At 40.7% G+C, this 26,133-nt stretch overlaps 1 protein-coding gene across 2 annotated transcripts in view; it reads right to left on the reverse strand.

Annotated features, from left to right (window-relative positions):
- HLCS (holocarboxylase synthetase) overlaps nucleotides 1-26,133 on the reverse strand; it is a 194,808-nt gene that overhangs the window by 120,125 nt on the left and 48,550 nt on the right. For both annotated transcript variants that reach the window (XM_036850593.1, XM_036850594.1), the window contains exon 6: nucleotides 21,858-22,129. In XM_036850593.1, coding sequence (XP_036706488.1) covers nucleotides 21,858-22,129 — 272 coding nt within the window. The remainder of the gene's footprint in view (nucleotides 1-21,857; nucleotides 22,130-26,133) is intronic.

Below are 26,133 nucleotides of genomic sequence, written 5' to 3' on the forward strand. Positions count from 1 at the left end.
TCACATCTCAACTCTCCCCCTCCCCATATCCTCAAGTCCATTCTTTAGTAGGTCTGTGTCTTTATTCCCATCTTGCCACTAGGTTCTTCATGACCTTTTTTTTCCCTTAGATTCCATATATATGTGTTAGCATACTGTATTTGTTTTTCTCTTTCTGACTTACTTCACTCTGTATGACAGACTCTAACTCCATCCACCTCATTACAAATACCTCCATTTCATTTCTTTTTATGGCTGAGTAATACTCCATTGTATATATGTGCCACATCTTCTTTATCCATTCATCCGATGATGGACACTTAGGTTGCTTCCATGTCCTGGCTATTGTAAATAGAGCTGCAATGAACATTTTGGTACATGACTCTTTTTGAATTATGGTTTTCTCAGGGTATATGCCCAGTAGTGGGATTGCTGGGTCGTATGGTAGTTCTATTTTTAGTTTTTTAAGGAATCTCCATACTGTTCTCCATAGTGGCTGTATCAATTTACATTCCCACCAACAGTGCAAGAGTGTTCCCTTTTCTCCACACCCTCTCCAGCATTTATTGTTTGTAGATTTTTTGATGATGGCCATTCCGACCGGTGTGAGATAATACCTCATTGTAGTTTTGATTTGCATTTCTCTAATGATTAATGATGTTGAGCATTCTTTCATGTGTCTGTTGGCCATCTGTATATCTTCTTTGGAGAAATGTCTGTTTAGGTCTTCTGCCCATTTTTGGATTGGGTTGTTTGTTTTTTTGTTATTGAGCTGCATGAGCTGCTTGTAAATCTTGGAGATTAATCCTTTGTCAGTTGCTTCATTTGCAAATATTTTCTTCCATTCTGAGGGTTGTCTTTTTGTCTTGTTTATAGTTTCCTTTGCTGTGCAAAAGCTTTTAAGTTTCATTAGGTCCCATTTGTTTATTTGTGTTTTTATTTCCATTTCTCTAGGAGGTGGGTCAAAAAGGATCTTGCTGTGATGTATGTCATAGAGTGTTCTGCCTATGTTTTCCTCTAAGAGTTTGATAGTGTCTGGCTTTACACTTAGGTCTTTAATCCATTTTGAGTTTATTTTTGTGTATGGTGTCAGGGAGTGTTCTAATTTCATACTTTTACATGTACCTGTCCAGTTTTCCCAGCACCACTTATTGAAGAGGCTGTCTTTTCTCCACTTGCCTCCTTTATCAAAGATAAGGTGACCATATGTGCGTGGGTTTATCTCTGGGCTTTCTATCCTGTTCCATTGATCTATATTTCTGTTTTTGTGCCAGTACCAAACTGTCTTGATTACTGTAGCTTTGTAATATAGTCTGAAGTCAGGGAGCCTGATTCCTCCAGCTCCATTTTTCGTTCTCAAGATTGCTTTGGCTATTCGGGGTCTTTTGTGTCTCCATACAAATTGTGAAATTTTTTGTTCTAGTTCTGTGAAAAATGCCAGTGGTAGTTTGATAGGGATTGCATTGAATCTGTAGATTGCTTTGGGTAGTAGAGTCATTTCCACAATGTTGATTCTTCCAATCCAAGAACATGGTATATCTCTCCATCTATTTGTATCATCTTTAATTTCTTTCATCAGTGTCCTATAATTTTCTGCATACAGGTCTTTTGTCTCCTTAGGTAGGTTTATTCCTAGATATTTTATTCTTTTTGTTGCAATGGTAAATGGGAGTGTTTTCTTAATTTCACTTTCAGATTTTTCATCATTAGTATATAGGAATGCAAGAGATTTCTGTGCATTAATTTTGTATCCTGCTACTTTACCAAATTCATTGATTAGCTCTAGTAGTTTTCTGGTAGCAGTTTTAGGATTCTCTATGTATAGTATCATGTCATCTCAAGCCAATTTTAATGTATGATGTAAGGTAGGGATTAAGACTCATTTATTTGCCTATATGAGCTTATATCTAATTATGCCAGCACTGTTTCTTGAAAAGACTTTCCATTCTCCATTGGACTGCTTTGACATCTGTGTCAAAAATCAAATGGCCAATAAAGGGCAGGTCTATTCCTGGGGTATTCTGTCCTACCGATCTATTCTTTTTATTAATGCCAATACCACCCAGCTTTGCTTATCACAGATTTACAGTAAATTTTAAAAGTCAGATAATGTGACTTCAACTTTGTTTTTTTTTAAATTTTTTGGCTGTGTTGGGTCTTCATTGCTTCTTGTTGACTTTCTCTAGTTGCAGCAAGCGGGGGCTACTCTTTGTTGCTGTGCATGGGCTTCTCACTGCGGTGACTTCTCTTGTTGCGGAGCACGGGCTCTAGGCACACGAACTTCAGTAGTTCTGGAACGTGGGTTCAGTAGTTGTAGCTTGTTGTGGGCTCTAGAGCGCAGGCTCAGTAGTTGTGGCACACAGGCTTAGTTGTCCCGTGGCATGTGGGATCTTCTCAGACCAGGGATTGAACCCATGTCCCCTGCATGACAGGCGGATTCTTAACCACTACACCACCAGGGAAGTCCTTCAACTTTGTTCTTGTTCAAAGTTATTTTCAATTGTAGAACTCTTATATGTAAATTTTATAAGGAGTTCATACATTTCTACTGATACTCCTGCTGTGATTTTTATTAAATTTGCACTGAATTCATAAATCAATTTAAAGCAAACTGGAACCTTAACAACTTCTGATACATGACCATGGTATCTTTATTTATTGAGATCTTGCTTAATCTCAAAACACTTTCTAATTTCTCTTGTGATTTCTTCCTTGACCCATAGATTATTTAGATGTGTGCTCTTTAATTTTGAAATATTTGTGATCTTCCTAGATATATTTTTTGTTACTAATTTCTAATTTAATTCTGTTGTGGATAGAGAATATACTCTATGTGATTTCACTTTATTTTTATGGAGGCTTGTTTTATGTCCCAGCATACAGTCTCCCTAGGTGAATATGAACCTGAAAAGAACATGCATTCAACTAGGTGTAGTGTTCTATACATCAATTAGGTGCAAGTGGTGGATAGTGTTACTCAGATCCTTTTTGTCTTTCATGATTTTTGCTTAGCTGTTCCATCACCTGTTAAAAGTGGTGTTAAGTTTCTCAACTATGACTGTGGACTTGTCTATTTTTCTCTTTAACTCTGTCAATTTTTGCTTTATATATTTTGAAGCTCTCTTATTAGGTAAACACACATTGTTATGTCTAGTCAATGACTTGACCGTTTTATCATTATGAAATATCCCTCTTTATAGTGCATGGTGAGAAAACTATAAGACACCGATGAAAGAATCAAAGATGATCCAAACAGATGGAGAGATACACCATGTTCTTGGTTTGGAAGAATCATTATTGTGAAAATGACTATACTACCCAAAGCAATCTACAGATTCAATGCAATCGCTATCAAACTACCAATGGCAATTTTTACAGAACTAGAACAAAAAATCTTAAAATTTGTATGGAGACACAAAGGACTCCAAATAGCCAAAGCAATCTTGAGGGAAAAAAAAAAAAAAAAAAAGGACCTGCAGGAATCAGATTCCCTGACTTCAGACTATACTACAAAGCTACAGTAATCAAGACAATATGGTACTGGCACAAAAACAGACATACAGATCAATGGAACAGGATAGAAAGCCCAGAGATAAACCCATGCACCTCTGGTCACCTCATGTATGACAAGGAAGCAAGGATATGCAATGGAGAAAAGACAGCCTCTTTCAATAAGCGGTGCTGGGAAAACTGGACAGCTAATGTAGAAGAATGAAATCAGAACCCTCCCAAACTCCATACACAAAAATAAACTCAAAATGGATTAAAGACCTAAATATAAGACTGGACACTATAAAACTCTTCGAGGAAAACATAAGAAGAATACTCTTTGACATAAATCACAGCAAGATCTTTTTTGACCCACCTCCTAGAGTAATGGAAAGAAAAACAAAAATAAACAAAAGGGAACTAATGAAACTTAAAAGCTTTTGCACAGCAAAGGAAACTATAAACAAGACGAAAAGACAACCTTCAGAATGGGAGAAAATATTTGCAAATGAATCAACAGACAAAGGATTAATCTCCAAAATATATAAACAGCTCATGAAGCTCAATATTTAAAAAACAAACACCCCAATCAAAAAATGGGCAGAAAACCTAAATAGATATTTCTCCAAAGAAGACATACAGATGGCCAAGAGGCACATGAAAAGCTGCTCAACATCACTAATTATCAGAGAAATGCAAATCAAAACTACAATGAGGTATCACCTCACACCAGTTAGAATGGGCATCATCAGAAAATCTACAAACAACAAATGCTGGAGAGAGTGTGGAGAAAAGGGAACCCTCTTGCACTGTTGGTGGGAATGTAAATTGATACACCCACTATGCAGAACAGTATGGAGGTTCCCTAAAAAACTAAAAATAGAATTACCATATGACCCAGCAATCCCACTCCTGGGCATATACCCAGAGAAAACCATAATTCAAAAAGACACATGCAGGCTTCCCTGGTGGCGCAGTGGTTGAGAATCTGCCTGCCAATGCAGGGGACACGGGTTCGAGCCCTGATCTGGGACGATCCCACATGCCGCGGAGCAACTGGGCCCGTGAGCCACAACTACTGAGCCTGCGCGTCTGGAGCCTGTGCTCCGCAACAAGAGAGGCCGCGACAGTGAAAGGCCCATGCACCGCGATGAAGAGTGGCCCCCGCTCGCCACAACTAGAGAAAGCCCTTGCACAGAAACAAAGACCCAACACAGCCAAAAATAAATAAATAAGTAAATAAATTTATTAAAAAAAAAAAATAGACACATGCACCCCAATGTTTATTGCAGCACTATTTACAATAGCCAGGTCATGGAAGTAACCTAAATGCCCATCGACAGACAAATGGATAAAGAAGATGGGGTAGATATATATGATGGAATATTACTCAGCCCTAAAAAGGAACGAAATTCGGTCATTTGTAGAGATGTGGATGGACCTAGACTGTCATACAGAGTGAAGTAAGCCAGAAAGAGAAAAACAAAGATCATATATTAACACATATATGTGTAATCTAGAAAAATGGTACAGATGAACCGGTTTGTAAGGCAGAAAGAGAGACACAGATGTAGAGAATAAACATATGGACACCAAGGGGGAAAGTGGTGGGGGGGAGAGATGAATTGGGAGATTGGGACTGACATACATACACTAATATGTATAAAACAGATAACTAATAAGAACCTGCTGTATAAAAAAATTAAATTTAATTAAAAAAAAAAGAAGTATCCCTCTTTAGCTTTCCTAATTCTTTGTCCTGAAGTCTGTTTTATTGGAAATTAATGAAGTCACTCCAGCCTTCATAACCTTAGTGTTGGCATGCTATATCTTTTCCTATCCTTTTACTTTTAACCTGTCTTTATAATTAAAGTGTTTCTTAAAGAGAACATACACTCAGGTCTTGCTTTTTCCTTTAAAATCCATTCTGACTTAGTCCATTATCATTTAATGATGGTCTACCATTTTGTACATTTTTGTTTTTTCCCTTCTACTTTTTTATTTCTCTATTCCTTTTTCTTTCTTCTTTTTTGCTGCCTTCTTTTAGATTATTTGGATATTTTAATTTATCTATTGGCTTCTTAGATATAACTCTTTGCCATGTTTTTAGTGGTTATTCTAAAGATTACAATATACGTGCTTAATTTATGTATCTGCCAAGTATATATTATACCAGTGGTCTGCAACCTTTTTGGCTCCAGGGACTGGTTTCGTGGAAGACAATTTTTGCATGGACGGGGGGCGGGGGTGGGTGACGGTTCAGGCGGTAATGCAAGCCATGGGGAGCAGCAGATGAAGCTTCGCTCGCTCGCCTGCTGCTCACCTCCTCCTGTGCAGCCCAGTTCCTAATATGGGTTGGGGACCCCTGTATTATACTATTTCACGTTAGATGCAGAAATGTTGCAATTACATAGGTCCATTTACCACCCCTCCCTGTCCTTTATGCTAGACTTGTCATATTATGACATCAACATAACACAAGATTGTGCAGGGTGATGTTATAATTTCTGCTTTAAACAGTCATATATATTTTAAAGAAATTAAGTATAAAAAAGTATTTTAAATTTATTCAGATATTTGTCACTTCATTCCTTCCTGAAGGTACAACATTCCATTTGCTGTATTTCCCTTCACCCTCTGGAATGCCCGCCTTTTGGCATTTCTTCCAGCAGATCTTCACTATTACAAATTGTATTAGCATTCTTTTATCTGAAAATGTATTTTGCCTTCATTGTTGAAGCATATTTTTGCTGGGTACAGAACTCTGGGTTGACAGGGTTTTTTTCCTTTGTGCCCTTTAAAAACATTGTTCCACTCTCTTCTGGTCTCCATAATTTCTAAAGAAATCCATGAACATTCAAATTATTGTTCCTATGAATGTAAAGTGTCATTTTCCTCAGATTGCTTTCAGTATATTCCCTTTATCTTTGGCCTTTAGTGGTTTGTCTAATGATGTACATAGGTCTATTTTCATCATATTTATCCTCCTTGGGGTTTGTTGAACTTCTCGAACCTGTCCATTTATAACACCTTTCACCAAATTGGGGGATCATTTAGCCATTATTTCCTCAAATATTTTTTTCTGCCCCATTCTGTCATTTTTCTCTTTCTGGAAGTCCAATTACACATATACTAGACATTTTGATCTCATCTCACAGGTTCCTGAGGCTCAGCTTATTTTTTTTCAATCTTTTTCTCTCTTCTTCAAATTGGATAATTATTACTGTTCTATTTTCAAGTTCAGAGAACCCGAGAACATGGGGAATATATAATTAAATTTAATATGGCGATCTTTGAAGTGTTATTGCAAACTAGACAAAACCTAAAAGAGACATGCCAGTCTAATTTTCAAAGGAAACTGTACTAATGAGAGATGACCTATACCAGATGAAATTCAAGGAAATACGGAAATTACTATTGTTGAGCACATATTACTACTATTGACACCAGTATAGTACAGGAACTATACTGGTATTTTCATATATACCACTTAATTTAATCCAGATCATGACCCATTCAAACAGGTATTATTGCCCATATTTTACTGATAATAGTACAGAGGAACAACCAAGTTAAGTAAGTGGTCACACTAGTAAGCTCAAGAACTTGAACTTAGGACTCTTATTACAGCACTTTCCACCACACATCTCATTTACAATTTTTCTTAGAAAATCACTAACAATTAGACATGTCAGCCAGTCTGATTTCTTTTTGTAACACCATTAGTATATACGTAGATGTCAGAAGTATGGGGGATCTAGTATATTAGGATTTCAGCAGCATCTCTTGGAGGTATAGTATTTGGGGCTAAGACTTAGGGCTCTTGAGACAAATCTTTTAAATGCTGCTTCTGCCATTTAACACTTTTTGTGGCTCTGGCCAAGCCATTTAAATTCTCTAAGCAATAGCTCCCTCATCTCTTAAAATGGAAACTATAACATATGTATCTCATAGGGTTTTGGTAAGGACTGAATAGGAAAAATGCACAGTACCTGCCATGTAGTAAATGCCATATTAATGTTAGGTATTATTATAACATCTCTGTGGACAAAGATGAAATAAATGTAAAATAATTATATAACATAATGAAATACTATAAATAACAAGAAATATTATTAGCCTCATCCTGTTCAATTTTCCAATTTTCCAATTTTTTCCAATTTTCTTCTAGAAAAGAAATATTGTAATGGAATCACTAAAGATTTATACAGAACTGTTGGCTCAAAAAAGAAATATGCTTATTATTTATAATAGGAAAACACTGGAAATAACAGGAATGCATTCATAGGAGATTGCTTAAACAAACTATGGTCAAACTGTATGCACCCAGTGAAAGACGTGTTTTCAGCAGACCATTTGATTGAATGAGAAATGCTTATTTCATATACAATATAATCACGATTTTACATATGTGTGTAGGAGGATAAAAGACTAGTATGAAATACAGCAAAAAATTAATATGATCTTTTTTTTTAATGAATTTATTTATTTATTTATTTTTGGCTACATTGGGTCTTCATTGCTGCGCGTGGGCTTTCTCTAGTTGCAGCGAGCGGGGGCTACTCTTCATTGCAGTGCACGGGCTTCTCATTGTAATGACTTCTCCTGTTGCAGAGCACAGGCTCTAGGCACGTGGGCTTCAGTAGTTGTGGCACGTAAGCTCAGTAGTTGTGGCTTGCAGGCTCTAGAGAGCAGGCTCAGCAGCTGTGGCTCACGGGCTTAGTTGCTCCGCGGCATGTGGGATCTTCCCGGACCAGGGATTGAACCCGTGTCCCCTGCATTGGCAGGTGGATTCTTAACCACTGCGCCACCAGGGAAGTCCTAATATGATCTCTTATAGGTGATGAGGTTATAGATAATTTTCATCTCCTTATTATAAATTATTATATTTCTAAGTTTTCTATAATTAACAAGAATTCTTTTATAGTTGAAAAATATTTTGAGAAAAATAAATTTGAGTAGTTTTATGCATCATGACTGGCTTTCTATCAAGGTTTCTGGTCCTTCAAACCTAAAGTTTTGATCTCCAACATGGAGATATAAAGAAATGTTTATTACTGAAGATGCTTAGAAAAAAGATAGCATGGAATTAAGGAAGGCCATAATAGCTATCTATAAATATCTTAAACTATCTTAACTAATTAACAAATATCTTAACTATCATTTGGGAGAAATGTTAAGTTTTCTCTATTTGGTTGGATCCATGGCCAGATTTCCTTTTTGTTTGTAATCAGATGGGTTTAAAAGGACCCTTCCTGGGAGAGAGCACTATCCTATGATGACTGGAATGAGCTGCCTGAAGTTATAAGAGACCAATACATATTCATTAACTGAAATGAACGGCAGCAATCTGCTCACCATCAACCAGGGTGCTCAGACATACCCGAAGAGGGCCTTTGGGCAGGAAGGAGAGACTGGCCTTTCAGGCACCTCCCAGATCTAAGAGTTTTGTGGTACACTCTTGGTCTGATTTTGGGCTTAGTTGGTGTCAAATCTTCATTCTATCCCAATTATGACAATATCGTGCTGGAAAATGTTTTTCTGTTTCGTGGCAGTTTTCCAGGTGCCACAGTAAAAAAGTGACACTGCCTATAATCTTACAAGGACCTGGAGAGAGTGCTCCAAGAAGACCTCTAAGGACCTTAAACACTTGGGAGGTACTTATGCTTTGCATCAAAAAGAAGAGAAGACAAGGCAAGGGAACAGAAAGGAACAAAACGTGAACCAAGAACTACAGGGGGCATTTTAATTGAGCTTCTAAACAAAAACAAAAACCAATTTCCTGTAAGACAAGCTCTACATACTAGATTCACAAGCCTGGCTGGCAGCATCCAGGTTTCTTGTATTACCTCCACAAATAACACAGAATGTCAAAAATCAAACTACATTTCATTTTGTTTAAATTCTAAAAGGAGAAGGTGCCGTAACACATTTTCAGAAGTAGGATGGACACTAAAGATTACAAACTAAAGATTACAAACTCCAGGAAAGCAAGGAGAAAGCCACAGCTTGTGTAAATCCTCCACCTCAGACTCCCCACCGTCGTTCAAGCAAAGGCGGCCCATACTGCCCTTCCAGGGCAGATTCTACACTCTCTCCATTAATGAGCCAAGCAAGCTTTCGTGAAACTTCAAAATCTAAAATGTTGGCCGAGACCTCATCCGGGACAACTACACACCTGCCCAACCCCTCCTCTGCCACGCCCACCACTGCCGCTCCACCCACTGCACCTCCCCAAGCACACCTAACGCTGTGGGGAACAGAGGGGCATTCATCACAGCTCAGCTCGTCCCTCCATGGTATCACCTGGCTCTTAGATTCTAGGTGTTTGAAATGGAAGCAATCCCAGCAGAGATTTTTCCTCTCAAATATTGCTCATCTCTAATTGGAGACATCTGAATAACCACCTGGATGATCACCCCCCGAAGACAAAAGCTGCTTAGTTTAACAAGCGCATGGAACCCACCCAGGTTTCTCTGGGTTCCAGAAGGGAACCACAGTTACTCAGTCACCACAATTATTAGTCTGGAGAAGTCTTGAAATTCTGAATGATGCTGAGTTTTATGAATAATACACATACGCTTTGACGTGACACCTAACAACCAAAGAAACATGGTGTAATCCATTTGACTGCACGGTACTCCTACAGAAAGCAGAAAGAACTTATCTCATGAGAGATAAACTTAAGTCCCCACTGCCTTAAATCCTTTGGGAATGAGGCAGGGTATAAGAAGACCAACCAGTCGGCCTGCCATTAAGATATAACGCTCCAGACGTAGAGAACAAACGAATGGATACCAGGGGTAAGGGGGGCAGGGGGATGAATTGGGAGATTGGGATTGACATATATACACTAGTGATACTATGTATAAAATAGATAACTAATGAGAACTTACTGTATAGCACAAGGAACTCTACTCAATGCACTGTGGTGACCTAAATGGGAAGGAACTCCAAAAAAGAGGGGATATATGTGTACGTATAGCTGATTCACTTTGTTGTACAGTAGGAACTAACTCAACATTGTAAAGCAACTATACTCCAATAAAAATTAAAGAAATAAAAAATAAAGCATATGCCTTTTAAGAAAAATAAAAGATATAACTCTCCCCAGTCAGCTGGGCTTGAGTGTTCGTTCTAAGGACTTTGGCCAGTGGTCTTGACACCCATGCCCTAAGGAACCTAGGCTCCCCAGCCCCATTTGCACAGCAGGGTATTTCATTTGAAAGGGGCTTTATTGCTTTAAAAAGAAAATTAAGCCATGGATCTAGTACAACCCTCCCATTTTACAGAGGCCCAGAGAGGTTGAGTGCTTCACCCAACGTCACAAAGCTGGTATGTCAAAATGACAAAGTTACAGCCTAAGTTTCCAGGGTTGTTGACACTGCCACCCTACTGTGTAGTTTCTTTTTTTTTTTTTTTTTTTAATTTTTATTTATTTTTGGCTGTGTTGGGTCTTCGTTTCTGTGAGAGGGCTTTCTCTAGTTGTGGCAAGCGGGGGCCTCTCTTCATCGTGGAGCGCAGGCCTCTCACTATCGCGGCCTCTCTTGTTGCGGAGCACAGGCTCCAGACGCGCAGGCTCAGTAATTGTGGCTCACGGGCCCGGTTGCTCCACGGCATGTGGGATCTTCCCAGACCAGGGCTCGAACCCATGTCCCCTGCATTGGCAGGCAGATTCTCAACCGCTGCGCCACCAGGGAAGCCCTGTAGTTTCATTTTTAAGTAAATTCTATGTACTCATATTATCCAATTTTAAACTGTGAAAACTACATTAGCATCCAGGTGACCTCTGGAAAAAGGTAGGTGCAGACCTCACCATAATTCCTTCCCCTTCTCTTGTCTCCCCTACCCTTCCCACATCTCAAGGAAATACTTCCCTGCCAGGCGATGACTTCATCACTTTCCTTCTCACTAATTTGAATACTCTTGTGGCAGAGCCAAACAAAAAATGAAAATGATGAATGACTCCTTGTGCAATGCAGAAAAAATGTGGTGTTTGGGATCTCAACGTGATGGAATACCCCTCATGCAGAAACAGAACATGCTTCTATCCAAAACAAAAAAAGCAGAAACAAGGGTATTTCAGAGCTCCAAGTATGTCTGGCCAAATGGTAGGTGTGCAAAAGATTTTAAAGGAGCAGATGAAAGCAAATCAACCCTCACCTCAAAAACAGGTAAGTGTTTTATTTGAAAGAAAAACAGAAGTTTTTCTAAGTAAATCACAAAGCAAGTCAGGGGAGAAATGGTAATAGGGGAGAGGGATGCTGAATAGGGGCAAAGAGAAATATCTGCTTGATTGTCTAACACATTTACAGATTTTCACCAAGATACATTTTTTAACCCAGAGCTCAGCCTCCATCTTCTCACCACATGTATACCAGGGAGCAGGCAGACTTGAATTATCACGAACACTAAATTCTAATAATATTTAAAATTTTTTCCACATATAAATTAATGTTAATTCATAAACTGAGTTTTTGGGTTTTTTCTGTGTTTAGCAAAGTGTTTAATTTTTAATTGATATATGTTTGAGACATAACACGGTGTAAAATCAAGGTGTACATGTTAATTTGACACATTTACATATCGTAGTATCACTGCCATTGTAGCATTATTAGCACCTCTACCATGTTACCTAATTATCATTTCTTTTTAGCGGCTGGAATAATTAGGTTCTGGTCTCTTGCAAGTTTGATGATTATAATACAATATTGTTGTCTACATCCACTATACTGTGCGTTAGATCTCTACTTGGTGCAAGTCTATATCCTTAAGAAACATCCACTCTATAGTCCCCCACCCTCCAGCTCCTGGTAACCACCACTTTACTCTCTGTTCTTATGAGTTTGGCTTTTTTAGATTCCACATATAAGTAATATCATACAGTACTTGTCTTCCTCTGTCTGACTGACCTCACTTTGCATAATGTCCTCAAGGTCTAGCCATATTGTCATCTAACCAAGTTTTTAAAATGCTGTTTTCTTGTCGTACATTTCTTGCTGCGTTAGAACCTTGGAACATATTCTCAGTCTTCATTTTTGCTGTTTCCAGATAGATGGCCATCAGCAGTCTCCATATGGGAAAAGCGCCCATCTTAGTTGGCAGGCAAAGGGGAGATTAAACCAGCACTTGCTGACCACCCAGCCCATGTCAGAAGCTGTTCGACAGGCTTCACACTTCACTATTCCCTTTGACCCCCGCGACATGAGTGGCACCCCTGAATGGGCATCACTACAGTTTATACATTTTAAGATGAGAAGTCATGAATTTCGTCCCAGGCCAGTAGCCAAGGCCTGTGCTGCTGTCAGCAGCCCATGCTGGCCCGCCCAGTGTAAGGCATATTTCTAAGAAGCTCTCTCTGGGTACCCCAACGTCATTTAAATGGCCCTGTGGCTAAGCAATAACTCCTTTGCACTCTACAACTGCAGCAGAACACACCCCACCCATCAGAAGACTCAACTCCCTTCTAAACTATAGTTAATAGTCTTGGTTTTCTCCCTAAGATAAATCTAGACTGAGGAAAAGAAACTCCTGTCACCATCTTTATTGACTGCCTTTTCTAGCCACAGACCTTGCTTTACTTGCATTATCTTTTGTGGTCTTTTATTACCGTTTAACTATAACAGAGACATTTATACTATATCAAATATAAAATCAAGCACTCCTGCAGAGTAATAAATATCAGAGATGTTTAAGGAAATTCAAGAGAATGAAACAATATCAAATCCATGCATTCTGACTGACACAAAAGGTTTAGGGCTCTCGAGGAAGATATGGGTAATGCACAAGGCATACCCATGGGACCGATAATTACATTCAAATTGTTGAAGTTTTGGCTCTTCTGAGCTGACACTTGTTATCTATGAAAATGATAAAGTATTAAGATCTAAATAAAGAGAAAGTTCGGTTAAAAAAAAAGAGAGAGGGCTTCCCTGGTGGCGCAGTGGTTGAGAATCTGCCTGCCAATGCAGGGGACGCGGGTTCGAGCCCTGGTCTGGGAAGATCCCACATGCCGCGGAGCAACTAGGCCCGTGAGCCACAATTACTGAGCCTGCGCGTCTGGAGCCTGTGCTCGGCAACGAGAGGCCGCGATAGTGAGAGGCCCGCGCACCGCGATGAAGAGTGGCCCCCGCTTGCCGCAACTAGAGAAAGCCCTCGCACAGAAACGAAGACCCAACACAGCCATACATACATACATACATACATAAAAAGAATGTAAGCAGACAAGAATAGCATTAAAAAAAAAAAAAAAAAAAAAAAAAAAAAAAGAGAGAGAGAGAGAACTGGCTGCACATATTTTAAGGGAAACACAGAGACAGTCAACTATGTTTTCTCATCTTTCAAGAAAAGCTGGACTCAAACAAAACATTTTTCCCAAAACAATAACCAGTGATGAGCCATTGTGCTTCTAGTATGATGAGAAAAAATTGTCAAAATCTTCAACAAAAACTCGACCCCAAGAAAACGCACATCACGCTCTTGAGCCAAGTTGACACTGATTTGTTTCACGGGTGCTCACAGCACCGGCACTGGAAGAATGCATTGGTCAGAAAAGGTCAAAAAGAAAAAAAGTGTCATATCTGAAGCTTAAATAATAAAGAGAGATCAATAAATATGAGCTATGTACTATGAGCTTTGCAGATGTATTTCAGTACAGCCTCACCCTATCCTGGAGTGGAATGCAGGCTTCTGGAGGGAAGGTCCCACATCTACTGTATCCCCACTGGGTCCCAGGGCCTAGTGCAGAGTCCTGCACACAGCTGGTGCTGAAGAGAAATTAGCAGAGTGACTGAACTTGGAAAGAAAAGAAAATTAAAAAGCTGAGACTATTACCAGCTACTTCATACAGTTAAGGAAATGGAAGCTTGAAAGGTTACTGATTTGCCCAAGGTTATTCATGCAGTAAAAGGTGGAACTGGGATTCCAACCCAGTGCAGCAATACTCCATCCTAAGCTCTAAGCCCCTAGGTCAAACCAAGATACTTGATCCTCAGTCATGTGAAATGAGTGAATGTGGGGAACTACGCAGTTTCTACAAATACCTCCCACAATGGATACCCTACCATAGGATCTACTTTTTACCTAAAAGTCTGGTATACCCTTGAAAGATTAAGACAGTCACCCACCATTGAGAACATGCAAAAGACTGTGCTGGGAGTTTGGAGAAGGGTTTCAGGGGAAGGGCTTCCACTGTGTTCCGGAGCACAGGAGAACCAGAACGATGGCTGGGCAGCTTGTCCAAGTGCCCCTGAAGGGTTTCATCACTTGCACGGCATCAGCTTGATGGTCACATTCAGTCTCACTCTTCCGTACCGTAAAACATGGGACCTTTCAGGTTGTTAAACGTTGTTCAACATTGAGAGAGAGACAGAAAGAAGGTCCAATTCTAATGAAGATGCTATCTAAATAGAACACACTGTTAACCATCACAAAACGGCAAGCATCATAATGTTTGCCTTACTTAGAAAAAATTAGTTACAAAAATGTAAAAATAAACATCCTAGAACACTAAAAATTAATATGGAGATATTTCAGGAAAATAGTAGGCCATTTTATAATTCAATTCCAGGAGCTTGGCATGTGAAAGGTTAACTTATTCGGGTGTTGAATTGAGACCAAAAAAAAGCATTTGATAGAGAACTGGCCAGAATAACTCTTTAGTCATGACCACTAGAGTCAAAGGCTGGAGTTATATTCTAAACCTTAATTTAGAAGTAAACATTAAAATGAAGGTTTCTTTAAAATTCTCCAATAATTTTCGCGTTAAAAGTACCAAATTGGCCTATAAAAAGCTCACGCTAATTATTCCAAAGCAATCAACTTCTTAAAAACCCTTTATTTCACAATTAGGCTAACATCCCATTAATTTGGGACACTTACCAATGTATTTATTCTTTGCTCATTACCTATGTGCACATTAAGAGTGCACCAATAACACAATACAGGCATTAATATGTAAAACATCAACAAAAGCCATCTGGAAAGCTAATGAATAATCAAGGGATTTCAAATTAAACTACAGAATTTTCCCTTAGAATCTTTAGGACAACACTGTCAAGTTCAATCTATTCACTTCGCCTCCAGAATCAATTTTTCAAACCTTATGACAGGTCTAATCGCTTCCACCTGTGTCTCCAGCTTGACTCTTGACTGGCATGCTACCAGCCAGGGTGGAAATGTAGACAAAGACCCCTATTAGGATCCGGCTGTTTCTCTACTGTGAGGTCACCCAGCCATTAAATTAGTTCCAGTCCAATTTCTGTCCTCTCAGGCCTCAACTTCTGGGGAGGAGGGGGCGCAGTAGAGCGAGCTAGGGGAGCAGAACCAGAAGGGAAGAAAGGCAGAAAGAGATGCTTGGGACCGACTAGACACGTATGCATAGAGGTGAAAACCTGGGACTGGCCCCAAATCGTGAAACAAAAATACCGTCTTTCTTAAACGATGCTGGCTATTCTCCCCAGTGCAATTTCCCTCAAATATATTTTTAATGACTTTATGGGATTGCTTTCCATTTCTTTCCCTTTGCTTGTAGAAAGTCAACTGTTTCCAATGCAAGTTTTCCTCAACTAACATGAAGCTAGTTCACAAAACCATTTCAGGGCTTCCCTGGTGGCGCAGCGGTTGAGAATCTGCCTGCCAATGCAGGGGACACGGGTTCGAGCCCTGGTCTGGGAAGATCCCACATGCCACGGAGCAACTGGGCCCGTGCGCCACAACTACTGAGCCTGCACGTCTGGAGCCTGTGCTCCGCAACAAGAGAGGCTGCGATAGTGAGAGGCCCCCGCTTGCCGCAACTAGAGGAAGCCCTCGCACAGAAACGAAGACCCAACACAGCCAAAATAATTAATTAATTAATTAATTAATTAATTAAAGGTGCTAATAATTAAAAACAAAAAAAACAAAAAACCATTTCAGCCCTCTAAAGGCACTGGAGGTTACTGAGAGCCAGAAAGGCTTGGCGGGGTATAGGATTCTGACTCCAGGATCATTTGATCAAAGGAGCTGGGGGCGCGTCTAGCGCCCAGATCTCACAGTTAAGGAAAGCAAGGCCCAGGAGGGTGAGACTGTCAAGGTTACACAGATAGCTGGTGATAACGTCTTAAGTGCCAGCATTTCCCTACCAGACTGTGAGCTTTAGGCATTAGGGACAATGCCTGACACAGTAACTGCTCCAAAAACTTCACTGATCAGTCTGCTTCTCTCCCAGCATCGTGTTCTCTGCTGCACCTAGTTCTCTCTTTCTGCCCGAACTCCCAGGCTCAGACCAAGGGTGCACAGATCTGTATGAACTCACTGTGCACTGGGATCTGCATCTTCCAACGCATTGTGAGGCAAGGACAGTACACTCCCCACCGTTCTCTCTCCAGTGCCTAACACAGTGCCTGGCGTACGGCAGGCACTCCGTACATGCTTATTCCATGTATGATGAAGGCAAACTTAAGCCTGAAAAATCAAAGGAATCAAAACAACGGTTAGAAGATAAACTTACGTAATAAAGGAATCTAAGTTACTCTTTACAAATAAAAAAATAGCCCATCCGTGGCCAGTTTAGTCGGGATGTACAAGTATGCAAAGGGAATCAGTATAAACAAGTTTGTGTTCATCTGGCTCACCACACACTGTGGCTTCACACATAAGTCGTTTCGATACCCGACAGAGGCTTGGTGCAAGTCATCAAAAAAGATACTATCAGTCAAATAAGAGACGATTCCACAACTGTCACAATGACTCGGTTACCCTAACCCCAGTGCTCCAAGGTCTAGCTTTCCCCCTTCCCGCCTTCCCCACAGCTGAGGGTCAATCATCGCTTATCAGGAGATTCAACAAGATGTGCAGCACTCCTGACCAAACCAGGGCAGAGTGGGCACCTGGAGGTGCTTGTCCAGCAGTGACGAGGGATGAGCAGTGGCCCATCCACACCCCCTTGTCTGGAAGGCCCCACCAACAACAGCTCACAGCTTCAAATGGCTTCCTGGGTCTGTAGCTATAGGACTGACCATGGAACACAATAAAGTTCACTGGTCCAGACAGAGTACTAAACCCATACCCCTGGGTCTCTACCCAACCAGCTGAGCTAACTGGTCACCGGGAAACCTACCAGGAAATAGCACAGGAGGAAAAAAAAAGAAAGACCGCCTAAGTCAATCAAAACCAGCATTTCATCCAAAAGGTGTTACCCTGACAATAGAGTAGAAAATGCATTTCATGGTCAGAAATATGCGTCAGAAAAAAGGATTGGGATGCGGGATACAGGGTAAAATTACCTCTTCCAATCAGACTTGGTTGGGTGGCACAGCCAAGTCAGACTATCGGGGAAACATCACTCATTCACATGGTTTTTGCTTTTTATTTTTGGAGGGGGGAGTCCACAGTACCCCGACGTAATCGGCAAGCAACTCCCATACTTCCCTCCGCCACTCCTCCTCCTCCCCAGAGCTCTTTCTCCTCCACAGAACCACTACCATAGCTTTAAAATTCACAGGGTGGGGCAGGAGGTGATGGTAGTGGTGGTTCATGGCTTCAAGACCAGCGCGCTCCCTCATCCAGAGATCAAATGAAAGCTTTCAGTGCCACCTCAGTGCCACAGTAGTTTAAGCTGGGTTTGTGGTCAAAGAAGAAAATATATCCTTCAATAATTTGTTAAAAGAAAAATTTCCAAATCCTCCTGGATGTATAATAACACAAGAAAAATACCTGTAATGGCACTGAACAAGCAGTGAAATAAAACCAGAGTTACCTGTCAAATAATTATTTCCACCTATGACTTTAAATTTTGCAAGCACTGGGGCCATCATAATGTATATGCTACCTAAAGGCCTCCTGCTATTTTTTTAGAAGTCCAACAAACAGAAAGTACATGCTTGTTTCAAAGACTTCTAAGTTTCCTCTACTACCTACCTCCTCTCCTCCTTGGTCATAGAAACCTAATATTCAGTGGGTTCATGGGTGCCAAGTATAAAGACCACAGTTATTTCTTAGCCTTCTTTGTAGGTTAATATGGTCATGTGACCAGGTTCTAGCCCTGGGATATAAACAAAACTATCATGAGCAACTTCTGAAAAAGTCCATAAAGAATGGGGCGGGCTTCCCTGGTGGCAAAGTGGTTAAGAATCCTCCTGCCAATGCAGGGGACATGGTTCGAGCCCTGGTCCAGGAAGATCCCACATGCCGCGCAGCAACTAAGCCCGTGCACCACAACTACTGACCCTGCGCTCTAGAGCCCGAGAGCCACAACTACTGAGCCTGGGTGCCACAACTACTGAAGCCCATGCCTAGAGCCCGTGCTCCACAACAAGAGAAGCCACTGCAGTGAGAAGCCAGCGCTTCACAACGAAGAGTAGCCCCTGCTCGCCGCAACTAGAGAAAGCCCGTGTGCAGCAACAAAGACCCAATGCGGCCAAAAATAAATAAATTTTTAAAAAATATTAAAAAAAAAAGAATGGGGGCACACGCTACTGTCCCCTCTCCTGCTTACCGGCTAAAATGAGAGAGAATATAAATGAGTGGGTCACCTCTTGGACCACTTGCTGAGGGTGACAGAGCAACTCAACTGGGTCCTGGACACTGTGAGCCACACTCGGCCCTAGGCTGTCCATCTCAGACCATCTCATATACAGTAAAAAACTTCAATCCTGTTTAAGCCACTTTAATTTGGGGGAATCACTGTCTCACACAGCTGAACCTAATCCCAACTGACCTAGAAATTGGTACCTGAATGGGATGTGCTAGGGCTTAGATCTTGTGCTTGTCACAAGAACAGGCCTAAAAGTGCAGAGGGGATCTGGGCGGGGGCAGTTGGCAAGGACATGGGTCTCACAGGTTCACCGCTAATGAACACTGTCATGCAGCAGCAAAGCATTCAATCGAGGCCTGGCCTTCGGTAGCTTGGGAGGTAGACCACGTGTCTGTTAGAAGCTGTATCATTATAGGGAAAAGCTCTGAAAACTGAAAATGTCAGTGTTTATCAGAAATAGGAACAATTCCACATACAATAAATTGTGTTACCTAGCATTCTACACACTGGTGTGATGTATGAAATTAGTCGACACATATAAAGTACATAAAAGCAGTGTGTGGAACATAAAAGCTTTCAATACCTGTTAGCTACTATTATTGTTGTTATAACCACAACAATATACCCTGTTTCCATAAAAGTAGCTCATTTTCAGGATCAAACATAATGTTAGCTGTAGAAATGTCTTCACTCTTCCTCTTAGAAAATAATAATCAATATATTTCATTTACCTATCTCATGACCCCTTTGTGGACAATTTTGGGAGCTTTTGACACCAAGGTGACCTCTTCAAGTTCCTTCTAAAAAAGGCTACAGCCTCCCAGGAACCTCTCACCAGCCTCGCTGACTCAGTAGGCTGCAGTGAGCACCTTTCTCTCAGTGTTAGGCAGGAACCCACATGTGCAGTGGAAGAGGACATCTATGATAAGTCATGGTGAAAGACGACTGCTTATTCAACATCTGCTCCGTGCGAAGCAGAGCTTCATCAGTAATCATCAGAGCCATTTTACCATCCACACTGTGGAGACCAGACAAGAAAGGAAACAAAGATTCCTAAATGCTCTTTGGAAAAGCTGAAATGTTTCTCTTTTGTAAAAATAACAACCTTTAACCCTACAGAAGTTTCCCAACTCCACCACTGTCGAGCTCAAGCACACTTTTACAGACCCAAGTTGCTTAAGGTGGAATTTTCATCTTTCAAAAAAAGTTCAATATCAAAAATGAACTTACAGATATTCAAGGGTAGTAAAACTGTTATTTACATGGCATTTATTTTCCATTCTAAAACACAGCCTCACCAGGGTATAAGGAAACCCAACCATATGATTACACAGGAGCCTCGGTCTACCCACCCTAGCAAGACACTCACAGCCCTCTTGGTAATACACTGCCCAAACTCAATAGCGATAATCTCAAAGTTTCAAGATTTCCCCAACACAAAATATTCTTCACTGTTGTCCACAAAAACAGCCAAAATGGTCTGGAAGTGCCAACGTTTTTCCATCTGAATTTCACCTCCCAAAACCTTTTGTTAAATATTGTGTCTGTTTTTTATTTGGAAAATATGATTATAATGCGTCACCTTTTCGATATAATATAGTTCTCTGCAGTAACAAAAGATTATCACAGAATTTGTACAAGCAAGTAATAACTGCTCCATACGAATACAGGTGTTTTCTTCTCTACAGGGATTCAAGGGATTGGCAGGGGGAGGGGAGTAGAGGCAGGAGAGGATGGGAACACTGAAAAAAAAAAAGTACCTATGACAACACAAAACAACTCGGGCAACAAGAACTGTTCACTACCATTGTTCATATTTCCCTTCTTACTTCACCTCCTCACTCTGCTAATTCCCCCATAATATTAATGCTTTTTCTACATCCTATACGTACACTAAAATTGCCATATCCATGACTTTGAGTATGACAGTCATCAAATCCTAAAATGATCTCATCAGTTTATATCAACATACTAGCAAATCCAGAAATTACTGTTAAGAAGAAAAGCCAAAATATTTCCACACGTTCCATATGTTGAATTATGTATCTGTCTAATTGTGCAGTCCCACAGGTGAAAGTGCCTAGAAACTGAATGAGGGGCTGGGGGGTGAAGTCTTATATTCCTTAAATATTAGTCCCATGTTGAAGGAAGATGCTTTTCTTATTCACTCCCTCTATAACCCTATTTTTTAAACTATCTATCTCAACATAAGAGTATTACCTAATACTGACTAATTTGGAGTTTAAAAATTCCTTTCATCTGTTTTCCATTTTTAAACCTTTAATCAAAGTCCATGAAACAGAAGGAATAAAAAGGAAAAGTTGGACTAAGAGTAAATTTTGAACATCCAAATGGGATTACAGAGTGCTTTAAAAATGCATTGGATAGGAACATACCAAAACAGGTTTTCAAAGTACAAAGCTCTAATTTATTTAATTTAACACAGCTTACATGTCGTTCAAATTTGCTATCCTAATGCTCCTGCAAAACATCTTAAACTGGTTATAACATCTTAACACTGATTATAACAACACAAATGTAAAGCGGTAACATGAACACCTGTGCCACCTGTTAAACATCTTTTTTCATAATGTTCTTTTTTCCAAAGACATTCTGAAAGGCCAGATTAAAGGAAGAGAGTCACAAGGCACAAAAATCCCCCATTCTTTAAAACACAAATCTTTGACCAAAGAACTTTACTTTCTTTTCCTACATTTTAACTCCTCTAGGACAGGGTACTCCCATCTTGCTAGTGCTTTATTAAGAGTTATTGTTCTAAATCTCTATCCCTCTCACCCAGGACTGGTTAGAGAGAACGATCAACATAACTGGATTCCTCCAAGCAGGTAGAGAAGCCAGCCTGGCCAGAACTTACCCATCCAGGAGATTCATTGTGGTGGGTGTCACTTCCGCAAACAGAATTACTTTTCCAAGTTTCTTTGTCTGCAAATTTTGCTGGTAGATCTCAAAGTTAAAATTTTCTGATGAGAAGGTCTCTATGTCAGTCACCACAGGTATAGCAGACGGGGTGATTTCTATTTCAGATGTGTAGGATGAAACGAATTTAAGGGAGAGCTTGCTAGATTTTATTACTCCTTCAGCATCCACATGTTTCCCCAGCCACTGCATAAGAGGATCCCGGATTTCCTGTATCATAAAGAAAGAAATGGAAAGGTCGCAATTTGGCATTATGTTAGATGATGGTAGCTTTTCCTTAAAATGCCATTTTGGTAATATAAGAATATCGTAATTCATGACCAATAAAAGCTAGATTAACATAGTCTGAACATATAAACTATTATACAATAGACAATAAGTAACTAAGTATACCTATATTATAAAAATAAACTATTCAGAAACCAAGATCCAGGGAAATAAGTACATTTCTATCCTACACTAACTATATCCTAAATTCTCAAAAGTCCTCTCCAGTTCTAGAGTTCATTAGTGATTCTCCAGTCCTCTATGAATTTTACAGAAAATTTACAACTTTATACTTCCACCCTCAAGGAAATTCATTATCTCATCTGGGGAAATAAAAACCTAGGTGAAAAGTCACAGAAGACAAAGTACTAAGATACTAGAGGATTCGCTCTCAGCCTCTGCAGGACCTCCACCTCCTCTCATAGACAAGTTGACCATCACCAGCCACTGACGGGTTACCACAGTGAAAGTTACGGGGTACCCAAAGAGGCTTTCTCTTTGGCCCCAAATGCAGGTCCAAGGAGGGGAGGGCAGAACTACAGGAGATATTACTCTAACCTGTACAGAGCTCTCTACCCACCCTCCCCGAGAGGCTGCAACTTCCTCTTGGACCCCGGAAGCCCCAGGGGGCCTCCCCCTGGGGTGGAGCATCAGGGGGTTGGGGGGGAGTCAGCATCCTGAGAGGCCAGCGCAGAACATATTAAAATCTGTCAGTCACAGTAAATGCTGATCTGGACTCCTGGGCCACCTTCATGCAAACGCCAGGCACTTCCAAAGAGGAGATGAGTCCTTCTGCTAATATCAGGGGTCTGTCCCAAAGCTCCACGTGCCTAAGAGAAGCAGCTTCAAAGAGGAAATGCCATTTAACTAAATTCTATTAATGAAACTTTAAAACTCACTTCCAATTTGCAGAAAATACAGAGGTTAGAGGAACAAGTTAAATGGCTTCAAAGGAAGTGATCAGAAGAAACCCAGAAGGTGAGACATATTACAGCACAAGAATCTTCAAGTGTGTGTGTGTGTGTGTGTGTGTGCACGTGCGCGCGCACACGCACGCACGTGCTGGCGCAGAGTGTCCTGGCAGTCCTGGAGTCCACTTCTGCAGGCAGCAAGAAGGCAGAAGAGGATGATAGGGCAGTAAAAAGAGGACTGAGAAGTAACCAACAGCCTGTCTGGGGAGGGAGAGAAACTGTAGACCCCAGGACAAAACTCTGCCAAGGAATTCCTTTAAAGGAAAAAGAAGAATGGGACAGTGGCTACAGGGAGGAATGAGGTCAAACAGGTTTGTTTGGTTATTAAACGAGAGAAATAACGGCATGATTTTTTTTTTTAATGACAGTGTGAGTGGTCCTATGGAGAAAAGAAAACAGTAAACAGGTAAGGGGTGGGGTCCTAATGATCAAGCTGAGAGGTCGGCCTTGAAAGCAGAGCCCTTTATCCATTGGGATGGGCAGGACTCGCATCACCTCTGGGGACACCAGCCCAGCTTCCCCACTGGATCGCAGCCCTCCCTCACCCCTTGCTGGCTACACAGCCAGCCCTGGGAAGTGATCTACACTGCCACCACCGACCCTGCTCCAAAGCCAACCCACAGTTGGGAGTCCTGGCGCTGGGTGCTGGTGATATCATCTTCTGATTCCTTCTATTTTCTCTATAAATAGGAAGAAAGAGGCTCAGCCAAGAGTGAAAAGGAGGAAAGAGGTGCTGGAGGTTTGAGAAGGGAGAGTGAGAAAATGAAGGAAGCAGGGAAAATCGTATGCGCAACCAGAAGCATTCAAGGTTCATCTAAGGTTAGTGCTTCTGAATTCAGAGTGAGCAGTCGGCATGATTTTCTGCTTTTATGCAGCCACGCACAGCTACATGCTGTATGAGACAGGCACAGGGGTGATCCTGCTTGAACGAGCACCAGAAAAGTCATTGGAAGAGGTCAAGCGGAAGTGGGCCACCAGGAGTTACAGCACTAACTTTCCATCTCTGCACAAAGAACCAAGAAAAATTTTTAATGGAATATTCCCTGTTCACCATTAATTCTTTAATATACACTCTACTGGAGGAAGAATAAAAATGAATAAATTACAAAAGTAACCCCCTATTATGTGCTGAATGTTTGTATCCCAAAAAAATTCATATGTTGAAATTCTAATTAATCCCCAAGGTGATGGTATTTGGAGGTGGGGCCTTTGGGTGTGATTAGATCATGAGGGTGGAGCCCTCATGAATGGGATAATACCTTTAAAAAAGCAATCCCAGGACTTCCCTGGTGGTGCAGTGGTTAAGAATCCGCCTGCCAATGCAGGGGACATGGGTTCAAGCCCTGGTCCGGGAAGATCCCACATGCCGTGGAGCAACTAAGCCCGTGTGCCACAACTACTGAGCCTGCGCTCTGGAGCCCGCGAGCCACAACTACTGAATCCCGTGTTCCTAGAGCCTGTGCTCCACAACAAGAGAAGCCACTGCAATGAGAAGCCCATGCGCCACAACGAAGAGTAGCCCCCGCTCGCTGCAACTAGAGAAAGCCCGCGTGCAGCAACGAAGACGCAACACAGCCATAAATAAATAAATAAATAAATAATTTTTTAAAAAAGGTAATCCCAGAGAGATCCCTCACCCTCTCCACCAAGTGAGGACATAGCAAAAAGATGTTTGTCTGCAACCTGGGAGAGGGCCCTCACCAGAACAACCATGCTGGCGCATTGATCTCAGACCTCCAGCCACCAAAAGTATGACAAATAAATGTCTGTTGTTTATAAGCTGCCCAGTCTATGCGATCCTGTTTTAGCAGCCTGTATTGACTAAGACACCCCCAAACCTCAAACCTGGCCATTAGTTATAACCAACTCTGCTCCTTAAACTTTAGTCAATGCCCTTAAAGTATAAAGCAAACAAATCTGAATTTCCTTCATCACATTCCCCAGAACAGCTGGATTTCACAAGGGCACTGCACAGGCTAAAGATACATCAGTGAATAGGTTAAATCATAAAAAAAGAGAGGGAAATAATCTGAACAATAAACACTTCTTAACTAACTTCAGTTTTCATTAACTCAAGCAGAGAGTTAAACAGTTATTCAGCAGGCGTAGGCAATGTGAATCCCCCATTCAAAGTCGATGAAAATCAAGATAAAACCAAAAAGAAACAGCTAGCACCAGGTAGACCTTTCAGACAGGAATAAAGCAGGGAATTTCCTATGGAGCAAATTATCCAACTGGCCATCTATATATCATTCATCTAATAAATTGTTTCTGAAAGCAACACTTAGAGATGCACAAATATGCAAAATAAAATAAAATTGATGTAAGCAAGGTACATGAGGTGGTTTTTTTTTTAATACTTCTTTCATATAATCTTTCAGGACTTAATCAGAGCCAAGTAAGTTATTCAGAAAAAAGAGAATCTAAAAAGATATAAAACAAGGCATGGAACTTATTAAGAAATATAACTGTATACCACCTATAATTCTCCTAAATATTTATATTCACTATAGTCAAATGTAACTTTAAGCAGTCAAGTAAAACCGAATACAGATGGGTCGCCCATCCCCATTATCCCAAGACAGAAGAATAAAATTCTGGTCACAAGAAGTATCAAAATTACTACCTGTTTGATGCAAATCTGCCTGGCATGTCCTCTCAAATGGACTTAAATTACAATGATGACTTCAGAGCTACAGAATTAGCTGCTAACTCATAAAAGGAAAAGGAATTAATTCATGATTCTTGGTTTAACTCTACCAATGACCACTAAGGCAGTGTAGAAATGCTATTGAAGAAAAAAGTTTGGAGCATATATATCAAGGCAAATGGGCTGGCATAAGTAGTATTACCAACCCCCTACTCCCAACTCTACCTAACTCTATAAACAAAACTATCGGAGCATGCAAAAATGTCACTGCTTTAGGGAAGATTTTTCCGACCCACAGCCTGTCCCAGTCTAAGTTAGGACTCTCT

Source organism: Balaenoptera musculus, chromosome 4 (genome assembly GCF_009873245.2).
Source record: "Balaenoptera musculus isolate JJ_BM4_2016_0621 chromosome 4, mBalMus1.pri.v3, whole genome shotgun sequence".
NCBI classification, from domain to species: domain Eukaryota; kingdom Metazoa; phylum Chordata; class Mammalia; order Artiodactyla; family Balaenopteridae; genus Balaenoptera; species Balaenoptera musculus.